This window comes from Drosophila suzukii, chromosome 3 (genome assembly GCF_043229965.1).
Source record: "Drosophila suzukii chromosome 3, CBGP_Dsuzu_IsoJpt1.0, whole genome shotgun sequence".
In the NCBI taxonomy this organism is placed as follows: domain Eukaryota; kingdom Metazoa; phylum Arthropoda; class Insecta; order Diptera; family Drosophilidae; genus Drosophila; species Drosophila suzukii.
The window spans coordinates 7699524-7716420 of NC_092082.1; the positions used below are offsets into that span (position 1 = coordinate 7699524).

Sequence of the window (16897 nt, forward strand, 5' to 3'; positions counted from 1 at the left end):
TTGTTCTCGTGCCGCCCAGGTTTCGTGAAACACGACCAGCAATTCGATTTCTCGTGGCCCCATAAACAACTTTTCAAAAGTATAAAATAAAAAAGGGAGAAACGTGTATAGGTTTACCGTTAGGATCATTTTACATAAAAATGCAATAAATAGCTGGAAGGAAATTTATGGTTCCCGTGGAGGCAAGGATGTTAGGAAGGAACTGGACTCACTCGTAAATGTCAAATATCGTGTGCCGGGGGCGCTAAGGGCGCCTCAAAGTATGCTTATAAATTGCTCTAAATAGCAATTTTGGGCTGCTCCACCTCGAGAGAGAGCGCCCGGTGTCGTGTCATTTGTTCGTTTTCTTTATTAGTGTCATGTATTTTTATAGTTCAAAGGACATTTGAATGATTGAATGAACTGTTTGCCCCAAACCTACGAACCAACCGTCGTCCATCCACCACTCCCCATTTTTTTTTGTGTGCCGGCTTGCTTGACCGAAAACGAGTTGCGCGCATGATTTCATCCCTTGCAGCCAAAGGACTCGCTCTACGTGCGGTCAGCTCCTCCGGCTCCTGATGTCCTGGCCGATGTCCTGGTCAGCAGTGGCGGCCGTGGCGGTCCCAGGCACGTTTCATCATGGCCAGCTTGTTGTTGGTCTGGCGACTATATCAAATAACGACTATTGACTACGCCTGTGTGGCGCTCCGTGATGTCGTGTCCCCGTGTAGGGTTACATACCACCCAGCCCCCATTCCCTATACCATCCCCATCCCCATTCCAAAACCGAACCACACCAATCCATCCCAGTGACCCTGTGGTGCTGATGATGATGTTGTTGTCGCCAAGCGTCGCCATCGCCATCGCCATCGACATCGACATCGTCGTTGGCGATGACGAATGAAAATCAATATTTATTAGATTACTTTCGAAATTTTATACGAAAATAGAATTTTTATGACATTTTTTTTCTCTGGTTTTCGCCCTGGGCTAACTTTGCCCTGTGCCTGGGCGTGTTAAAGTGTTTGCAATAATCAATTTTTGGTGGAAACTCGAGCTTGAGCTTGGAAATCGTGACCCAGACTTTAAAGGGGGTTTTCTTTCGGTAGTTTATTCCTGGAGGAAATATACTTTAGTCTTATCGCCCATCATATCTAATTACAGTTTTCGTTTTCCACCCCCCAGCACTCATAATGACTTAATTATACTTTAGCCAATTTTCCTACCCACTCACTGCCATATCACTTAATATTAAACATTTCCGTGTTCTCCCTTGTCTGTCTTTGCAGGTAAGTTGCCATCATCCATTAATACCACCAGCCATCAAATTAGTAAGTACACAAAACGAGCTGCTAACACTTTTTATGTGCGTCTTTAACTGTATACACCTCCCAGTCTATCCCAGCTATCTCTCTATATATATATCCTTTTTGCTCCATTGCCATGCCATTTCCTCCACCAGGACCAATATATATATGTTTGTGTACAGGAATATAAAGCAAATGCATTTTAGTGCCCTCAGTTGACCTCGTTTGGGGCTTGTTTTTATGGCGAAGCCCAAGCGATGATGCTACTCACGTGGCTCAAAACTAAAAGCTCCCCCGAGTGTCTACCGTGGACGCCTTGCCCCTTCCCCGGAATCTTGAGCTAGTTTTGGGTGGGGTTTGAACCCATACCATCCCGTAACATCCCATTCCCCACGGGAGTCACTTAATTATGAAGCTGCACATGAAGTAAAACGTCATAAAGCGTCGAGCGGAGGCCATATACGGTTGACTTGGGTAGCATCATCATCAGTCCCCGTCTGTCTGCCAGTGGCTCTTACACATTCTTTTTTTTCCGGGGGCTTGGCAGCATTCTGCAGTTAATTTTCCGTTGCTAAATAAACTGTTTATGGCATTTATGCCAAAAATTTTTGGCCAAAGGAGAGCGGGGGGGAAAATCCCTGGATGAAGGATGAACCGTCTGAGTATGCGTGTGTGAGCTGAGCAATTTCTGCATAACCCACACAGAGGAGCGCTGTGTATCCTGTTTATTCGAAATTGCCTTTTAATTGTGATTTTCGGACGAGTTTAAGCCTGCCAAAAAGGAGTTTTCTCCCTGTTTGATTGAAATGGAATATGGCCATTATTGGCTTGCCTTATCAGTTGGATCTGAAGAATTCGCGAGGGCTAACATTTAGTTCTGCTCGTAAGGCAAAGTGACTTTTGTGTGTTCACTGACCCCTCAAGAGAGAGAATATTTACATTTTATGAACGCACACACTGGCACAGCAGGCACACCCACGCGTATACAGACACACTAACACACTCGCCTTTATCCACTGACAATTTGGCAGTCACCGCAATCATAAAAATTTCCACTTTCAAGGAGAGGAGCGAAATGGGAAATGGGAAAACAGGCCCGTCAGTCAGTCGCCTCTGCGCCTCATTTAAATGCAAATTTTTGACGAGCGGTTTTAACGTTCTGCTTCTTCTTCTCCGCTGGCGTTGAATGAAAACATTAAAATTAAAAATAAAAAAATATTGTAGTCTGCTTTTAGGCGGAACTCTCGCTGGCGTTTCTATATGTGTGTGTGTGTGTGAGTGCCATTGCTCGTGAGAATAATTCAAGGTGATAGCTTAATTGAAATATGCTTTTAGGCGCTTTGCCACACCACCCACAGACTCTACCCAGTTTTCCCTCCATTTTGCATACTTCACTTTGTTGTGTGTGAGTGTTTGAGTCTGGGTGCATATTTTATGGAGCTGCGGTCGACCACAGAGACCCACAAAAATACAAAAAAAAAAACTGAACCCAGAAAGTAAAAGAAGCGAGAACGGAAGGGAATCTGAATCGAAATAAAAACTGAAGTGAGGCTGCTTAATGTTATGCAAAGTGTTTGAGCCTCCGGCATGCGTAAAACCATGGAAAAATGGCGGGGAAATCGGGCGTTAGGACAGCAGATCCTGGCATAAAAATTTACCCACCATCACCTTTAATTGCTAGCCATTTCAGTTCTCATTACAACTTCAATTGACTTTTGCCGGATGTTTTTTCTCTGCCTCTCCTAGGGTAGCAAAGGGTATGCCTTTCGTATGACTTATCGTATCGTAATCCCTCTCGGATCTGCCATAAACATTCATATGCATAAATTTGACATTTGGCTGCTCCATAAAAATACTCGCAGCCGCAGGGCCTTTTGCCAGGCAAAAAAAGTCTCCCTGGAGTCTGGGTTCTGGGGAAATTTATGCACATAACATCCACTTGACTCCTTTTCGAGAGACAGACATCCTGACTGCCGCACCACCCTCAAGTGCAACGTTTCAAGTGGAGTCTCAAATGAAAAGCGACAGCCAGCAAAGATGTTCGCGAAACGAGAGAAATCTGGTTTGCAATTTACAAATTGCGCAAAGGCGGAAGAAAAACAAAGGGAATGCCTTATATTTTATGCAATATGCCACACCGCGTTTTATTAAGCAAATTACGATGAACGAGATGGTGGAGATGGTGGTGCAGATGGGTTGGGGGAATCTCGGCAAGTCCTACTTATGACCTTGGCAAACAGCCCAACGCCTCTGTCCTTAGCCATTTGGCAAACAAACAGGCTACACTCTGCGCCACTCGCCTCTCATTTTGCCGCTCTTAACGCACATTTTCCTATATAAATTATTAATTTCGCATGCCTGCCTGGGCCATCTCAGTTCCCCCTCTCAAAGGACGAAAGAAAACCGCACGCCTAAGCAGTCGAAGGATCAGAAAAGCGGCAGGAAAGCAAATAAGCAGGAGAGTGAAATGCATTTTGTGCTCCATTAAATAATAAAAGCAAACGTGGCAAAGATAGCGTCTGTCTCGGAGTCCCAAGTCCTGAATCCTGAGTCCTGAGTCCTCTGTGTGTACACAATAAAAATCTCACACGAAGCGCATAAAAATAAAGCAAGAGATACCCCAAAGAGGGATTCCCAGACCATATCCCATCTAATGGCAGAGTCAAAGCCCCCATTGTGATTTTTAAGTTGCTAACCTTTATGGGCAAAGGGAGTTCGAGTGCGAGTTCGAGTGTGAGGAGAAAGTGCATAAATAAGTAAACAAATGCCTGTCGCTTAAGATTACATGGCAAATAAGCTGGTGGAGAGCGGCAGGACAACATTTGAATGTGGAGGCCAGAAGGAAAACCTCGCCGCTTACTTACTTATTCATAGCCAGACCTGGGCGGCAAGTGTGTGTCTTGAGGGGGCATAAAAATCAGCATAAACAGCAATTGTTATGGGCTGCGAATGAAGCCCAGATCAGCTCAGAGCTCACAGCCCACATCTGTTTCACTGAATTGTGGTAATTTCGGTCGCCCAAAGCACACAAATCAATGGTTGGAAAATAAAGCAAAGGATTCGAATTGCAGCCTAATGAATTTTGCAACTTCCAAAAAACAAAACCTCTTTCCCTCCGAAATGACAAAGATATTTTTACATTTTAATTTAGCTACGAGAACAACTGGGGGTTGGGTTGCCAAATGCCGGATTTCCAAACACCGGGCTTGCAGCCCGTTTGACACGCACGTGTCCTTGCCAATGACAAGGGAAATTTTACAACTTTCAAGTTTAATTTGCCAAGAGTAGCAATCAACCAAGAGCCAGGACTCTGAACAGAGCGGTAAAATGGGGTGGCTGGGCTTAGAGGACCAACCCTTTCGAGCTAATTGCTTGGAAGTTGTTAAATGTAAAAATTAAAATGTATAAAATGTGTATATTTTATATTAAACAGAGGAGGAACTCTGCAACTGTCAGTCACTCACTCGGGGGCCCCATTCGTTCATCCAGTCATTCACTCATTCAGTCATTCATTTATTCAGGCAGAACGTAGCCGGTTTTATGAGGTGTTAAGTGGGCTTAAATTAAAAGTGGGCGTGGGCGGAATGTGACGAAATGTTTGCATATTTATTTAAGTTATGGCAAAAGGCGAGAAGAGCCAGCCACCCGGAGAAACCAGGGGTGGCTCTTCCACTCATTTCAAGGGGGGGCCCTGCAAACTTGACTTCTGTTTGTTTTCCGTTTGACAAGAAGGGGCCACATGTGCGTGTTATAAATTTATATTTAATAAACTTTCGGATCTCTGCGAGGCTCAAGTGGGTATCAGAGGGAATCAGTGCCAGAGAACTCGAGTTTTAAGAGTAAAGGACGAAGGGCAAAGGACAAAGGGCAAAGGACAAGGACGAGAAGGTGAAAATGAGGCAAAGTGATAAACAAATGTGTACGAGATTATAATGAACCAAATATAATGTTTCTTATAGGGCAACAGCAGGCGGTTCTCAAGTTCCATTTGTTCTCTGATATCTCGAGGAGATAATCTGATTTACCATTTCCCCCTGACTTCTTTGCCTCGCACATTGCACTTTCTCACCGTCTGCACTTATGAGTCCGCCCCTTAATTATAAATACACAAAAAACTCCAGTTTTGTTTGCCGTCGACACACCAACAAAACCCAAAACTAAGACACCATGTCACAGGACACGTGGCAGCATTTTGAGTAGCAACATCGAATTGCTTATTAAAATAATAACAAGGCCGAGCGGAAAAAATAAGTAAAGTTCAAATGCAGTCAACCCTCGTAGAGGAAAAACTAACCCCAGCAATTACAGATGCGGAAACCAACCCCGATAATGAAGGCCTAAGGTCAAAAGAGGGAAAACCTTAAATCTTAAAGTTTTAAAGCCCATCATATCTAAGCCACTTTGATCATAAAATCAAGTTGTACGCACTGTAACGTCCTTAATTTTCCCCACTGAGTTGGGTTTTTGTCTCTCGGAAAAGGAACTATTACTGACCCTAGGGACAGGACTAAATGAAATCTAAATTAATACGATTTTCGGGTCGCTACGCCTAGTTCAGCAGCCTCTTTCTGCCATATTGACAGCCTCCGAGATCAAAGACGTGTTAAGAACTTGTGCTCGCAAGGAATTTTTGGGGATCCTAAAGTTTGAGGAGGAGGAGGAAAATTGAGACATGGACAGGAACCAATTTCGCACATATATGAAGACCGGGCAGCAAGGCATGGCAAATAAAATAAATGGCAATGAATGACTGAGCAAATGAATAAATGAGAGAAATTTTTGCTTTGAAATTCAAATTTCAAAAGTTGTCATGACATTGTGTTTATGACATTTAGTTGCTAAGGCCAGAAAGAGATGACGAGCTGCAGAGTTTGAGATAGAAAATATATAGAAGAAGAGGAGAACTGCTGTCAATGCTTCGTTTTTATTTTAATGTTTGGTCAGGGGAGGGGGTTTCCAGAGGGGACTGCATATTTAAAATTGAATATTTGCACGCCTTGAGCATTTCGGATTACAAAGATATACTTCACTTATGCGCACACAAATACACACTCACACGCACACACACTGGAGAACTGAGCATGTGTGCGTGGGCGTGTCGTGTTGTCATTTGCATGCGCTCAATGCGTTTGTGCTATTTGCACTGCTCAAAGCCATGTTAAGCGGTTTATTTTTTGTGTTGTATGCTAAGCACACAGAGTTTTCTCTCGGAAAATTAAATTTAAAGACCCATGGACAGGGAATGCTGGGGCTGAAGGATCTGGACATAAATGGGTTGGGACTGCTCGAAAGGGTGAATTATTTCAACAGATCCCTTTTGCTGGATATGATGGGAATTTTTAAATTTAAAAAAAATCAAACTGGGTACTTCCGTTTACTCAAACATATCATGTTTTATTTCCAGTTCCAATTTAATAAAAATTTTGTTGGAATATTTTGTATAAATCCATTAAAGATCCAATCGAAATGGTATTCAACCACACTATAAAAATTATATATTTCGCTTAAATCCTGTTCATTACAATTAAAGCTTTAGAAAAAATTAAAATAATTGTAATTTATTTTTGTACAGCCCTAGCTGAATTTTTAAATATTCAATATACTATTACAATTTATTATAAATAATGTTCAAACATACTTTGAATACCTACAATTCCCAAATAATCAATTCTAATTAAGTAAATTCTATACTTTTTCTAAAATAGTTTTCATATTTAACAATTTAAAATACAGTTCATTATATTTAAAAATTAAAAGGTAAAATTCAAAATTAAAGTGTGATTATTTCTGTGCAATTTCCATTTCCCATTTGAGTTGCATTACCTCCTGGGCTATGATCCTTTCTTAGCCGCAGTTTCTCTCGAATCCCCGACCATATCCCTTCATCGCGCCTCGGGGCAGGGCTTTTAAAATTTAATATGAAATATGAATTCGCCTGATTTCATCAACTGCCGCTGCGGCGGTAAGAGTTGCAGTTACACGTACACTATGTGTTCCACAGATACATTTTCAAGTGTACACAGGCGGCCTGCTGAGAAACGTACGCGATTGCTATTTACAAAAACACGCTGCCGTATGCCGCACACGATTTTCCAATTGAACTCACACGTGTACACACAGAGGCGGATACACGGATACAGGGATACGCGGATGCGGAGATACACAGATACACAGATACGAGTCCTGGCGATACGGATACATGCAGTCCTGCGAGTCCTGTGATGCAGTCGTGCATTCAATCGCTGCGTCGTCACCTCGACGAGGAGAGTGCGGACCGCAGGGCGGGCTTCGACTGCCCGAAATCATTTCAAGTTAATAATAAATGTAGCATCATCATCAGACATCAAACCCGTAGAGCAAATATCGAGTATCCTTTTGCTCTGTTTGCCTTTGTATTTGCGTTTGTGTTTGTGCCTGGGCTTGTGTGCTGTTTGCATTGCCATTGATTTATTTTTTTTGGCATGGGTTTTTCAATTTGCTGCAACCCGAGCATCGGCGCCTTCATCATGACATGTAATGAGCTGCCGCTGATGCCACTCCTGCGGCTCCTTGTGCGGCACGAATCAATTAAAATACGTGCCGGGCATTAGGATAGATGGGGGGGGAAAACCTGATTCCGATTCCGATTCCTGACTTGGCAATATTTCAATCAAATTTTTTGTGAGCCTGCGAAGCTGTCCAAATGGATATTTATGCTTATCATGCTTATGAGGAATTCACATTAGACTGAAAGTCAAGAGGCTGCCAACATGCCAACTCAATTGACAGTTGGCCAAGGCGGGGCACATGGAAAATATGTACATGTTGGGGTGGGCGTATGGGTCCACACATGTATAAATTTAGGTATATATAGTATATATACTGTCATTCTGTTGACAGGCTAGGTAGCCCACGCTCAGACACTGACACACACTGGCAAATACACATGAGTGCGTGTTTGTTGCCCTTAACAGACATTTTCACAGTTGAGTGCGTTGTTTGGGCCCAGCTTCGCCCCCTTCCCCTTCGCTTTCACCAATCCCAACCCACCCACTTGAAGGACCCCTTCTGCTCATCCTTCTCCTCGATGCCTTATATAATTTGTAAGCATTTCTAGCGCGCCTGCTGGTATGCAGCAAAAATTCTCCATGTTGCCGTTTCACAAGCTGATGGGTTTTGGATGGGATGTGGACGGGACTTGAGGGATGGGCTGAGCGTTTGTTCGTTCTTCTCGATTGCCCTTAAAGGTATGCGTTCAATGCTGCCCCATCTGAAAACCAAAGCCATCAATTGGGTCATCGCCCCAAAAATACAGGCATTTAAATTTCGACAAACCAGCAAGTGTAGTTCAGGAATTCACTTCCCATGTGGCTTTTAATTAAAGCACGCACCAAGTAACTTACAATTTTTATGAGGTGATGATTGAATAAATACTCCTATTTTAAATTTAAAAATTTGAAGATGGGTTGCTTAAAAATATTTGGGGCTTGAAATCCGCTTTGATTAAAATGTTAAATGTCTAAAAGTATGCAACAATATTTTTAGAACCCAAGTGATCCAATGAACTCATTCAAAAAGAAGCGTTTCATTTATTCCCTGCATACTTTTAGACACCTAAACATAATATTTCAAATGGATTTTTATCTTTTAAAGACCCTTTAACACATTACGCAATCCAAATCGATAATATTAACCCCTCCTAATGGCACCGCACTCAAAAGCAACTGACTCGACCGTTTTCAGGCTAATTAGTAATTTTTGGAAGAGGCTCGTCTGCCCACTGAAAGTATTGATTAGCTTTCGCTGGGCATTCCGGCCTGCTAATAAATTACCAAAACTAATGTTTGTCTGACCTGACATTGGGCTCGAAGTTTGGCTAATTAATGGCGAACCTTTCAAAGGGCTACACCTTGTTTCATATTTCGTTTCCTCTCTCGTTTTCGTATTTTTCGAAAGTAAACAAAGTATTTTTTGTGGGGCAGGACCGGGCCTAGATGGTCATTAGCATGCGTTAAAATGGCGTTAAATGTGTAACGGAAACCCGGAAAAGCCAGTGAAAGGACATGCTCTATATGGAGTTTCCCTTTCGCTTTCATTTCCATTCCCTATTTTTTTTATCATATTTGGCGTAATAAAAATGTCATAAATTTCTGGCACTGCCGCGTGTTTTTCTCGTTTTTGGTTCGCTTTGTCGGTGTGTGTTAATTTTTTCTAATTGTCCGAAATTTAGATAATTACACGCCATTAATTATTTACATAATAATAACGTTCCTTTGCCTATACTTTCTTCTTTGCGGGACGAACGCGCATTTTACAATTTTGTGGTTGACTTGACTGTGGGCGTGGCCGTACATACATATGTACACGTAGTATATACTTACATATAGATGCCGCGGTGGGGGGCGTAAAATTAAATTTACATAATTTATGACTTGCTCAGCAATGTTCATGGGCGTTGTGTTGCATAATTTTAGGCATTTTTGTTTATTGCGGCGTAAAATTTGAATTATGAATCAGGAATACAACTCGCCCCCCTAAAATACCAACTGCTTCCGTGCAAGGGTTACATTCTGAGGTTATTAGTAATTTATTTGCATATTTTGTGTCAGCCAAAAAAGGGTGGGGCGACCACAGGCTGATGGACAGGAGCAGGAACTCAAGTGTCATACGACAGTCAAGTGTCGTGCCTTGAATGAAATACGCTGTGAGTTGGGAAACAGGTGTGGTGTGGGTTTTTTTAAAGATACAACTTAAAGATTTATTAAACGATTTCTGCTCTTTGTTTCTTATTCTTTCGCCACTTATTAACAGCTTTTTGTGTCTGGCCCACTGGATAATATATGAACCAATAAATGCCACAACTTTAATTGCCACTTGCTAATTGCAAACTCCCACCAAGGGAAAGCCCTGCAACAGCCATTATATAGACTACCCATATTTCATACATTGGGATACATAAAGAATATAGATATTTTCCATTGAACGTGGCCCCGACCAGGCCAGACAGCATAAAAAGTGGAAGAAGCAGCCACTGATTAGTATCAAAGGAATGGGAGATGGGGAATGGGAGTTTGGGAGCCTGGGAGCAGGATCACGAAGGATGATACAGTTGCGGTTGTTCAGATGGTTGGATGGTTATGGCTGCTTGCCCTCCAGCTGGAGCTGAATCTCTGTGGCTGAGCAGGCAGTGAAAAACTTTTGATTAAGCTGCAGTTATGGCAGGTTGTTAGAGCGGAGAGTAGCTGCTCTACAAGCTTTTGTTTTCCTAGCTAGCTCGTTAGTTTGTTTTGCTTTTACCTCCAGCTGGTGGATTGTGGGTTCTGCATTTTGGATTCTGGAACAACCTCTCTTTTCCGCCCACTCCGCACACATGACAGATGCTTGAGGCAACATTGTCTACTTTTAGGTGCTTTGCCAGTGACAAATTTCTCCAAAGGGAGATAGAGGAAGAAATAGAGATAGAGAGAGAGAGAGAAAGTATCTGTGTCCACAAGCAGCAGCTCGAAAAAACTTTTGCATAAAACTTTGATGATTTTTGTTAGAAAAGAAGCGAACCGAGCGGCGTTTTCAATAAGCAAACCTATGAAACCACCAGCACCACAGACAGTTTACCCTCAAGCTAACCCCATAAAATATTACTTTTCTATCAACAAAAGTTGCCGGGGCCACTCAATTCGAAACCATTTTCCAAACTATCATCATCATCGAGTGGAGAAAGCATCATAAAAATCGCTCTTCATGTGCGCTCAGTGGAGAAAGGCGAATGGAGAAAGGCGAAAGGACCGTCCGCCATAACAAAGCCATAAAACGTAGTTTTAATTGCATTTTCGTTGTTCCGTTTTATGTAGTTCGACCAGTGAAATGCATAAAAACAACAACACACCACTGACCAAAGCGTTCTGAAAGCTCTTTCTCCGGCTTTTTGTGCTCTGGGTGGTTCAATCCGCCGCATTCTAATTGCAAAGGCTAGTAGTATGGGATGGTATAGGATGGTATAGTATGCACATGGAAAAACATTGATCGGATATGATGAACATTTTGATTGAATTCAGTATTAATTCTTTGAAGATAGGGGTCCTTTTTTCTATTTTGGGGAGTTCATAATATTCCTTTTCTCATTTTAAAGAATTTTCAAGAACAGGAAATCTAGGAAATACCATTTCTCAATATCAAATTTACACTATTCATTAGTAACAAATTTTTGATTTGAGAGTATTTTTAAAGAGAGGAAATCCATGTAGCTACATTTCTCAATATCAGTTTAACATTTTTAGTAATAAATTTGATCCGTACCTGTTTTTTTTCTGTGTAGAGTTGTGTGGGGATTTTAGGAAGGCACTTACGGCTTGACTGGATCTCTGGATCTCTGGCGCTGTCTCTCTGCGTATTTCGCTTTGCTCACTTAGCGCTGGGGCATCATAAACTAACGCAGTTTATGGGTCCATGCACCCAGGGCAGCCACCCAAAGTGGGGAGGGCCCACAGAGCACTTGGCCAAGTTGGCACTTTCAGGCATTGGCATTGCATATGCGTAGGCGGCGACACTGCGGCTAGTCTCGACCCTCGGCCCCTCGACCTCTCGACCCCTCCACGAACCCTCGAACTCGTCATGCTCGACTTGCTGGGGCGCTAAAATTTGCGGTTTAACGTTGCCACTGGCGCCTGTCGACTCTCCACTGTCGACTGCAACATCTTTGCCACCCAAAAGCCACCCACAACGACACTTTGTCATAAGCAATTGTGAAGGCTAATTGTGTCGAGGCAGGCATCTTTTGATTCCCGCCTTCCCCCCCTCCAAAAAAAGAAGGGAGAAAGAGAGAACCAGATTTAATTAACATTTTGACTCTCAAAGGCTTCGGCTTTTGGCAACATTTAAATTTCAAATTATGTGCGCTAATTACGCGGCCAAAAAAAGGAGCAGAGTGTGGAAGCCCTTTCTGGCTCTAATAATTAGCCAGACTTTTGTGCAGAGTCAGAGATGCCTTAGAAGGCAGTCCGAGCAGCCAGAGAGAACAAGTTAAATTTTCAGAAATTTCCACGAAATTTGCAGCATTTTTTTTCTGACTCTTCATAAATGGCCAGAAGTTCATTAGCCTAGGGTAAAGCAGACCAGGCCCAATCAATATGTAGGTATATGTATGTGCATGCAGGCTGCACTGATTTCGCCAGCCAATTGATGTGGCAGCCAGCTGCGGGCTTCCACAGCATTGATAAAGCCTTCACAAAAAATATAAAAAAAAATTCAAAGTCGGTAGTCGAAAGCCCAGAGAATGGATAGTGCTCGTCAGAGGGCACAACCTGCATTTAGCTTAGCTCCCTTTGCCTTTGAGATGCCGAGCTCAAGTTGAGCTGAAAACATTTTCCAATTTATTAAACCGCGCCACATCAATCATTCATCAGCAGCAGCACAAGGACGAGCATCCCTCTTGCAGGACGTGCGACTAAATGAACATTTTTCGGTTAAACATTGGTTTAAATTCTGCGGCGTCACCACGTATCCCCTTTACCATTCCCCGCTGTCAACAACATGGCGTATAAAATCAACAAGGCTTCAGTTCATCGACCACTTAATTTATCCAGCTGAGCTTTGAGCAAAGGCAAAAGCGCATTTGTGTGTTGTCTGGCCAAGAGGAGTGATGGTAGCTCCGACATTCCCCTGGTCAGACAGAGAAATGCACTTAATTGCCGTTTGGCCGTGTTTAGCGGACCCCCAGTTGCAGTTGCCATTAACAAAAAAAAAAAAACGACATCGAAGCACAGGGCCTCCTCTCATTCATTATGCATTAATGTAAATACGGTAAATGTTGTCCAATCATTAACATAATTGAATTACAAACAAGAGAGCCCCCAAAAACTCGGCTCCATGCGCGTGCATAAATCGCAATTTTAATTACTCGCCTCTGACTAATGGATTGTTCCGAAAAAAAGGCACACGAAACGAATCCGCTAGCGAACTACACCATTAAATATTTCATAATACACTGAGGCCCTTCGTCCTCGCCCACACCCACTCACGGTTATATAAAGCAATTGAATTTTGCAGTTAAAAGCTTCAATCATTTTCAATTGCCGCAAACTAATGGCTGATTATAAAATATTCATGCGACAAGCGGCAGGCGATGAGACGACAGACTTCCATGCGGTTCCACGTGGCTAATGACAGGGACTCGAGCCCAGGACCTCTGGTGATGAGCCAATCTAAGGCCAGGAAACAAAGGGGCGTGCCAGTAGCCGCCCCTTTTGGCACTGCCTCGCTGTGTGTGTGTGTGTGGTGCAAATAAATTACACCTGGGAGAGAGATATATGTAGAAAGGGTCTCTCCTTCTGGCTGATTATTGATTTGCTCGGGTTTCTGCGGTTTTTGGGGGGTGGCCAACCAACCAACCATCCGACCAACATACCAACCCATCCGAACATTCCGTATAAAGCCCTCAATTAAGTTTTATTTTAATGCATTTCATTTGAACGTCTTTTAATGGGATTTTTCGTGCTCTGGCACGGGCATATTACTCATTTGCCATAAACCAAAAGGTGACCACAACACGTAGCCGTCCCAGAACCATATCCACCCTACTTTGAGGCCCAATACCATTCTGATTCCCATTCCCTTTCCCAACTCCGATCCCAGATGAGCAGAGAGAGAGAGGTGGACGTTAAGTGTTGGCTGGCCAGAATCGACATGGGTCGCTTGGGTGAGATTTAAGCTTTAATGATGCATGAAGCGGCACAGGATGTGGCTGCCCAGTCGTGGGTAAAAGGCAATGAGCGCAAATGTGCAGGATCGGGATCAAAAGGACGAGGACGGGGCGACAGGAGATGGGCTTGCATATTGAGTGGCATTTAAATGCTTGAAAATGCTTCGCTGGCCAAATGTGTTTTGGGAGAGGTGTTTATGAAGAGGTCCTCCTCTCGACCGCCAACGAAAGTTGATTGAATTTGAGGGGGCCAGTGCCAACCACCATGATTTAATGGACTTGCCAGCTAACACGGCTAACGCAAAATCTCTTTCTACAGAGAGAAAAATATGGATACGATATGATGCTCATTTAGATCAAATTAGGTACCGATTCTTTCTATCCCCGCCATCTTGCTTTTTGCTCTCTTTTCCTTTTCTAGAGAGTTGCCCAGAGTAATTTAGGCGCTATCACGTTTTTTCTCTCTTCTTCAATTTGAGAGAAGTTTAAAAGAGAGGATATCAAAGACATGTCCTTTCTCAATATCAAGATTACATTATTCAGTGGTAAACCGATTACTTCATAAATTACCATGCGAATATCAATTGATCCCTATGTGTTTTTTTCCTGTGTAAACATGTATTAATTTTCTCTCTCTTTTTTGTCTTTGCAGATGAACCGTGCTTTACAGCTGAAGCCAGCTGAAAATGAAAGTCGCAGCGGTAAGTAATCACCTGCCATATTCATGTTTGTCCCCCCACCGTAGAATTCTCGACTCCCCGCCAGAAAATCAATTTGTGAGTCTCCATAGGTGACCCAAAACAAATAATTACGAAAAACTTGACCCGTCTTCTTCGTCTTCCTTTGGGGGAAAGTTTTTGTGCCAAAGCACTCAGCCGAAAAGTGCAGAGCCAGCCAAAGTTTTTCCCACTCACACCTAAAACATGCCCATGCTATTTTCAACACCTACAACACACGTCAGCAAAAATTACGGGCGCACTTCGATAAACTGTCAAAACTGTCTGCAAAAATTTGACATTTCACAAAAAAAAAGAAAGGAGAGCAAGAAAAAAAACCAAAGCGAACCTCGAAAAAATACTTTGGAAAAGGTAGAGAAAATGGGAAAAGCGTATAGCAAAACAACGTTGAACTGTCAATGGCAGTCAGCCGGGTTTGGGTTCGGGGGTGGTGGAAATGGAAAAAGAAGAGGGGGCAGGCCTCGCTGGCCAGGGCGCCATATTGTTTTTACTGGGCCCCCTCACACAGTTGTCGAGCTTCACGCTTGTTTGTGACAGCCCATCGAGCCAAGTCCCCTCGACTCGCTCCCCAAACCCCTCCAAGGGCAGAAAAAGAATGATAAAGATTTGCATAATTTACACAGCACTTCAACTTTGTTTTTTGGGTCAGGCCACGGCCCGAGTAGTTGTTGCTTTGATAAACTTATTGACAGGCTCATTATGCAGCAGCTTCAAAGTAATTTCAATATTTTCCACCCGCTGTGTGGGCGAGAAGCCCTCGAAATCAACCACCCACAGAACCCACAGAATTCGCTCTCCCCAAACTGAAAAAGGTACAATCGCACAAAAGTATGCTACACATTTCGCAATCATCGCAGGATGCCTGTGGGGCTGAATTGGACCGAAAGTCAGTGCACTCCGCAATCTTTTAAGACATTTTGCAGCTGGCAGCGCTTATCACAGAATGGCAGCGCCCGAAAATGTCCATTGCACAAATTGCTAGTGCACACACACATATCTAGGAGGTCCTGCCAGGACTTCGACTTCGGGGGTAGGGTTTTAGAAGCCATTGCTCATAACAGTCGCTGTCGCTGGTGGTGCAAAAAACCTTGACAAAGTTGATGTGTCAAATCAGCAGCGAGCGCAGGACCCTCCTCCGGATGACCTTTAAACTTTGGCAAAGGACATGAAAGCACTAATCGTTACGTTGCTCCCTTTATTCATCCGTTTCTTCTTCTTTGGCTGCTTCGATTTGGCTGCTGCCTTCGCTCCCTGCCGCCTTTTTCCTCCTCGCTTTCTCCTTTCTATCGCCAGCAACAATTTAAACTTTTCTAATCCGCTGAGGATTGGGAACTTGAAGCAACTCTCGACTCAGCTCAGCTCAACTTGCCGGCAATCTGTCCGCACAATTGTGGACCTGGTCCAAAGGACTGAAGCTCCCATCTCGGACTTGGAGTCCTAGAGCCCACCAAACCATCAGCGACGCAATCAAGTCGACATTTTTGTTTGTTACTTTGTTTGCTGCCTCTCTGTTGGAACAAATTTCTAAGAAATTAAAGCGCTAAACTTTTTGGGCCGCTATCAGCAGAGCACTTGGCAACTCGGCACCGAGTCCTGCGACTTTTGACTTGTCCTATTTGTGTGTGTGTGTGTGTGTGTGTGGGAGGGGGGGCAAGGATCTTTGGCTTTGGCCCTTTGGCTTAGGCCAAAATGCAATTAGACAAGGACAAGTTTAATTGCCGGTCTCGAGCAGGCCGGCTGCTGCAAGTTTTCACCCGCTGACATTTGCATTTTTCAGCCGCCGCACAAAGAAATCTAATTTATTTAAACTCAAATCAAGCATGAAATGTTGGGGCTGAAAAACTGTCAGATGAATGGGGTTGAGAGGTATGTATATGAATACATTTATTAGTGTTGACAAGTGCTGGAGGAAAAGTGATTTAAAAGGGTTTCTCGTGCCTGCTAACTTCATCAATTTTAACTTACTGAGGCAGGCATTGTTGACATGTCTGGGCTTTGACCAACAGCAACCCAACCCCAAAAAACCGAAGCCCAAATCCCAAACCAACCAGAACTGTAGTAAAATTTGTTGCCTTTGTCTTTCATCTGGTGTCCTGAGTCCTGAATCCTTCGTCCTTAGTCCTTCGTCCCGAGAACGTTTGTCGCATTTGCAATCTACTGTGCCATATCTAAGTCTGATGACTTTTGTTTCATTGGCA

The 16897-nt window shown here is 43.3% G+C and overlaps 1 protein-coding gene across 32 annotated transcripts in view; it reads left to right on the forward strand.

Moving 5' to 3' along the window:
* bru3 (bruno 3) overlaps window positions 1-16897 on the forward strand; it is a 273316-nt gene that overhangs the window by 150742 nt on the left and 105677 nt on the right. For 26 of the 32 annotated variants that reach the window (XM_070996712.1, XM_070996713.1, XM_070996718.1 and 23 more), the window contains one exon: window positions 14615-14663. In XM_070996712.1, coding sequence (XP_070852813.1) covers window positions 14615-14663 — 49 coding nt within the window. Of the gene's footprint in view, window positions 1-1271; window positions 1314-14614; window positions 14664-16897 lie in introns of all 32 variants that reach the window. The other 6 variants (XM_065864874.2, XM_065864882.2, XM_036814469.3 and 3 more) reach the window with 1 other exon arrangement.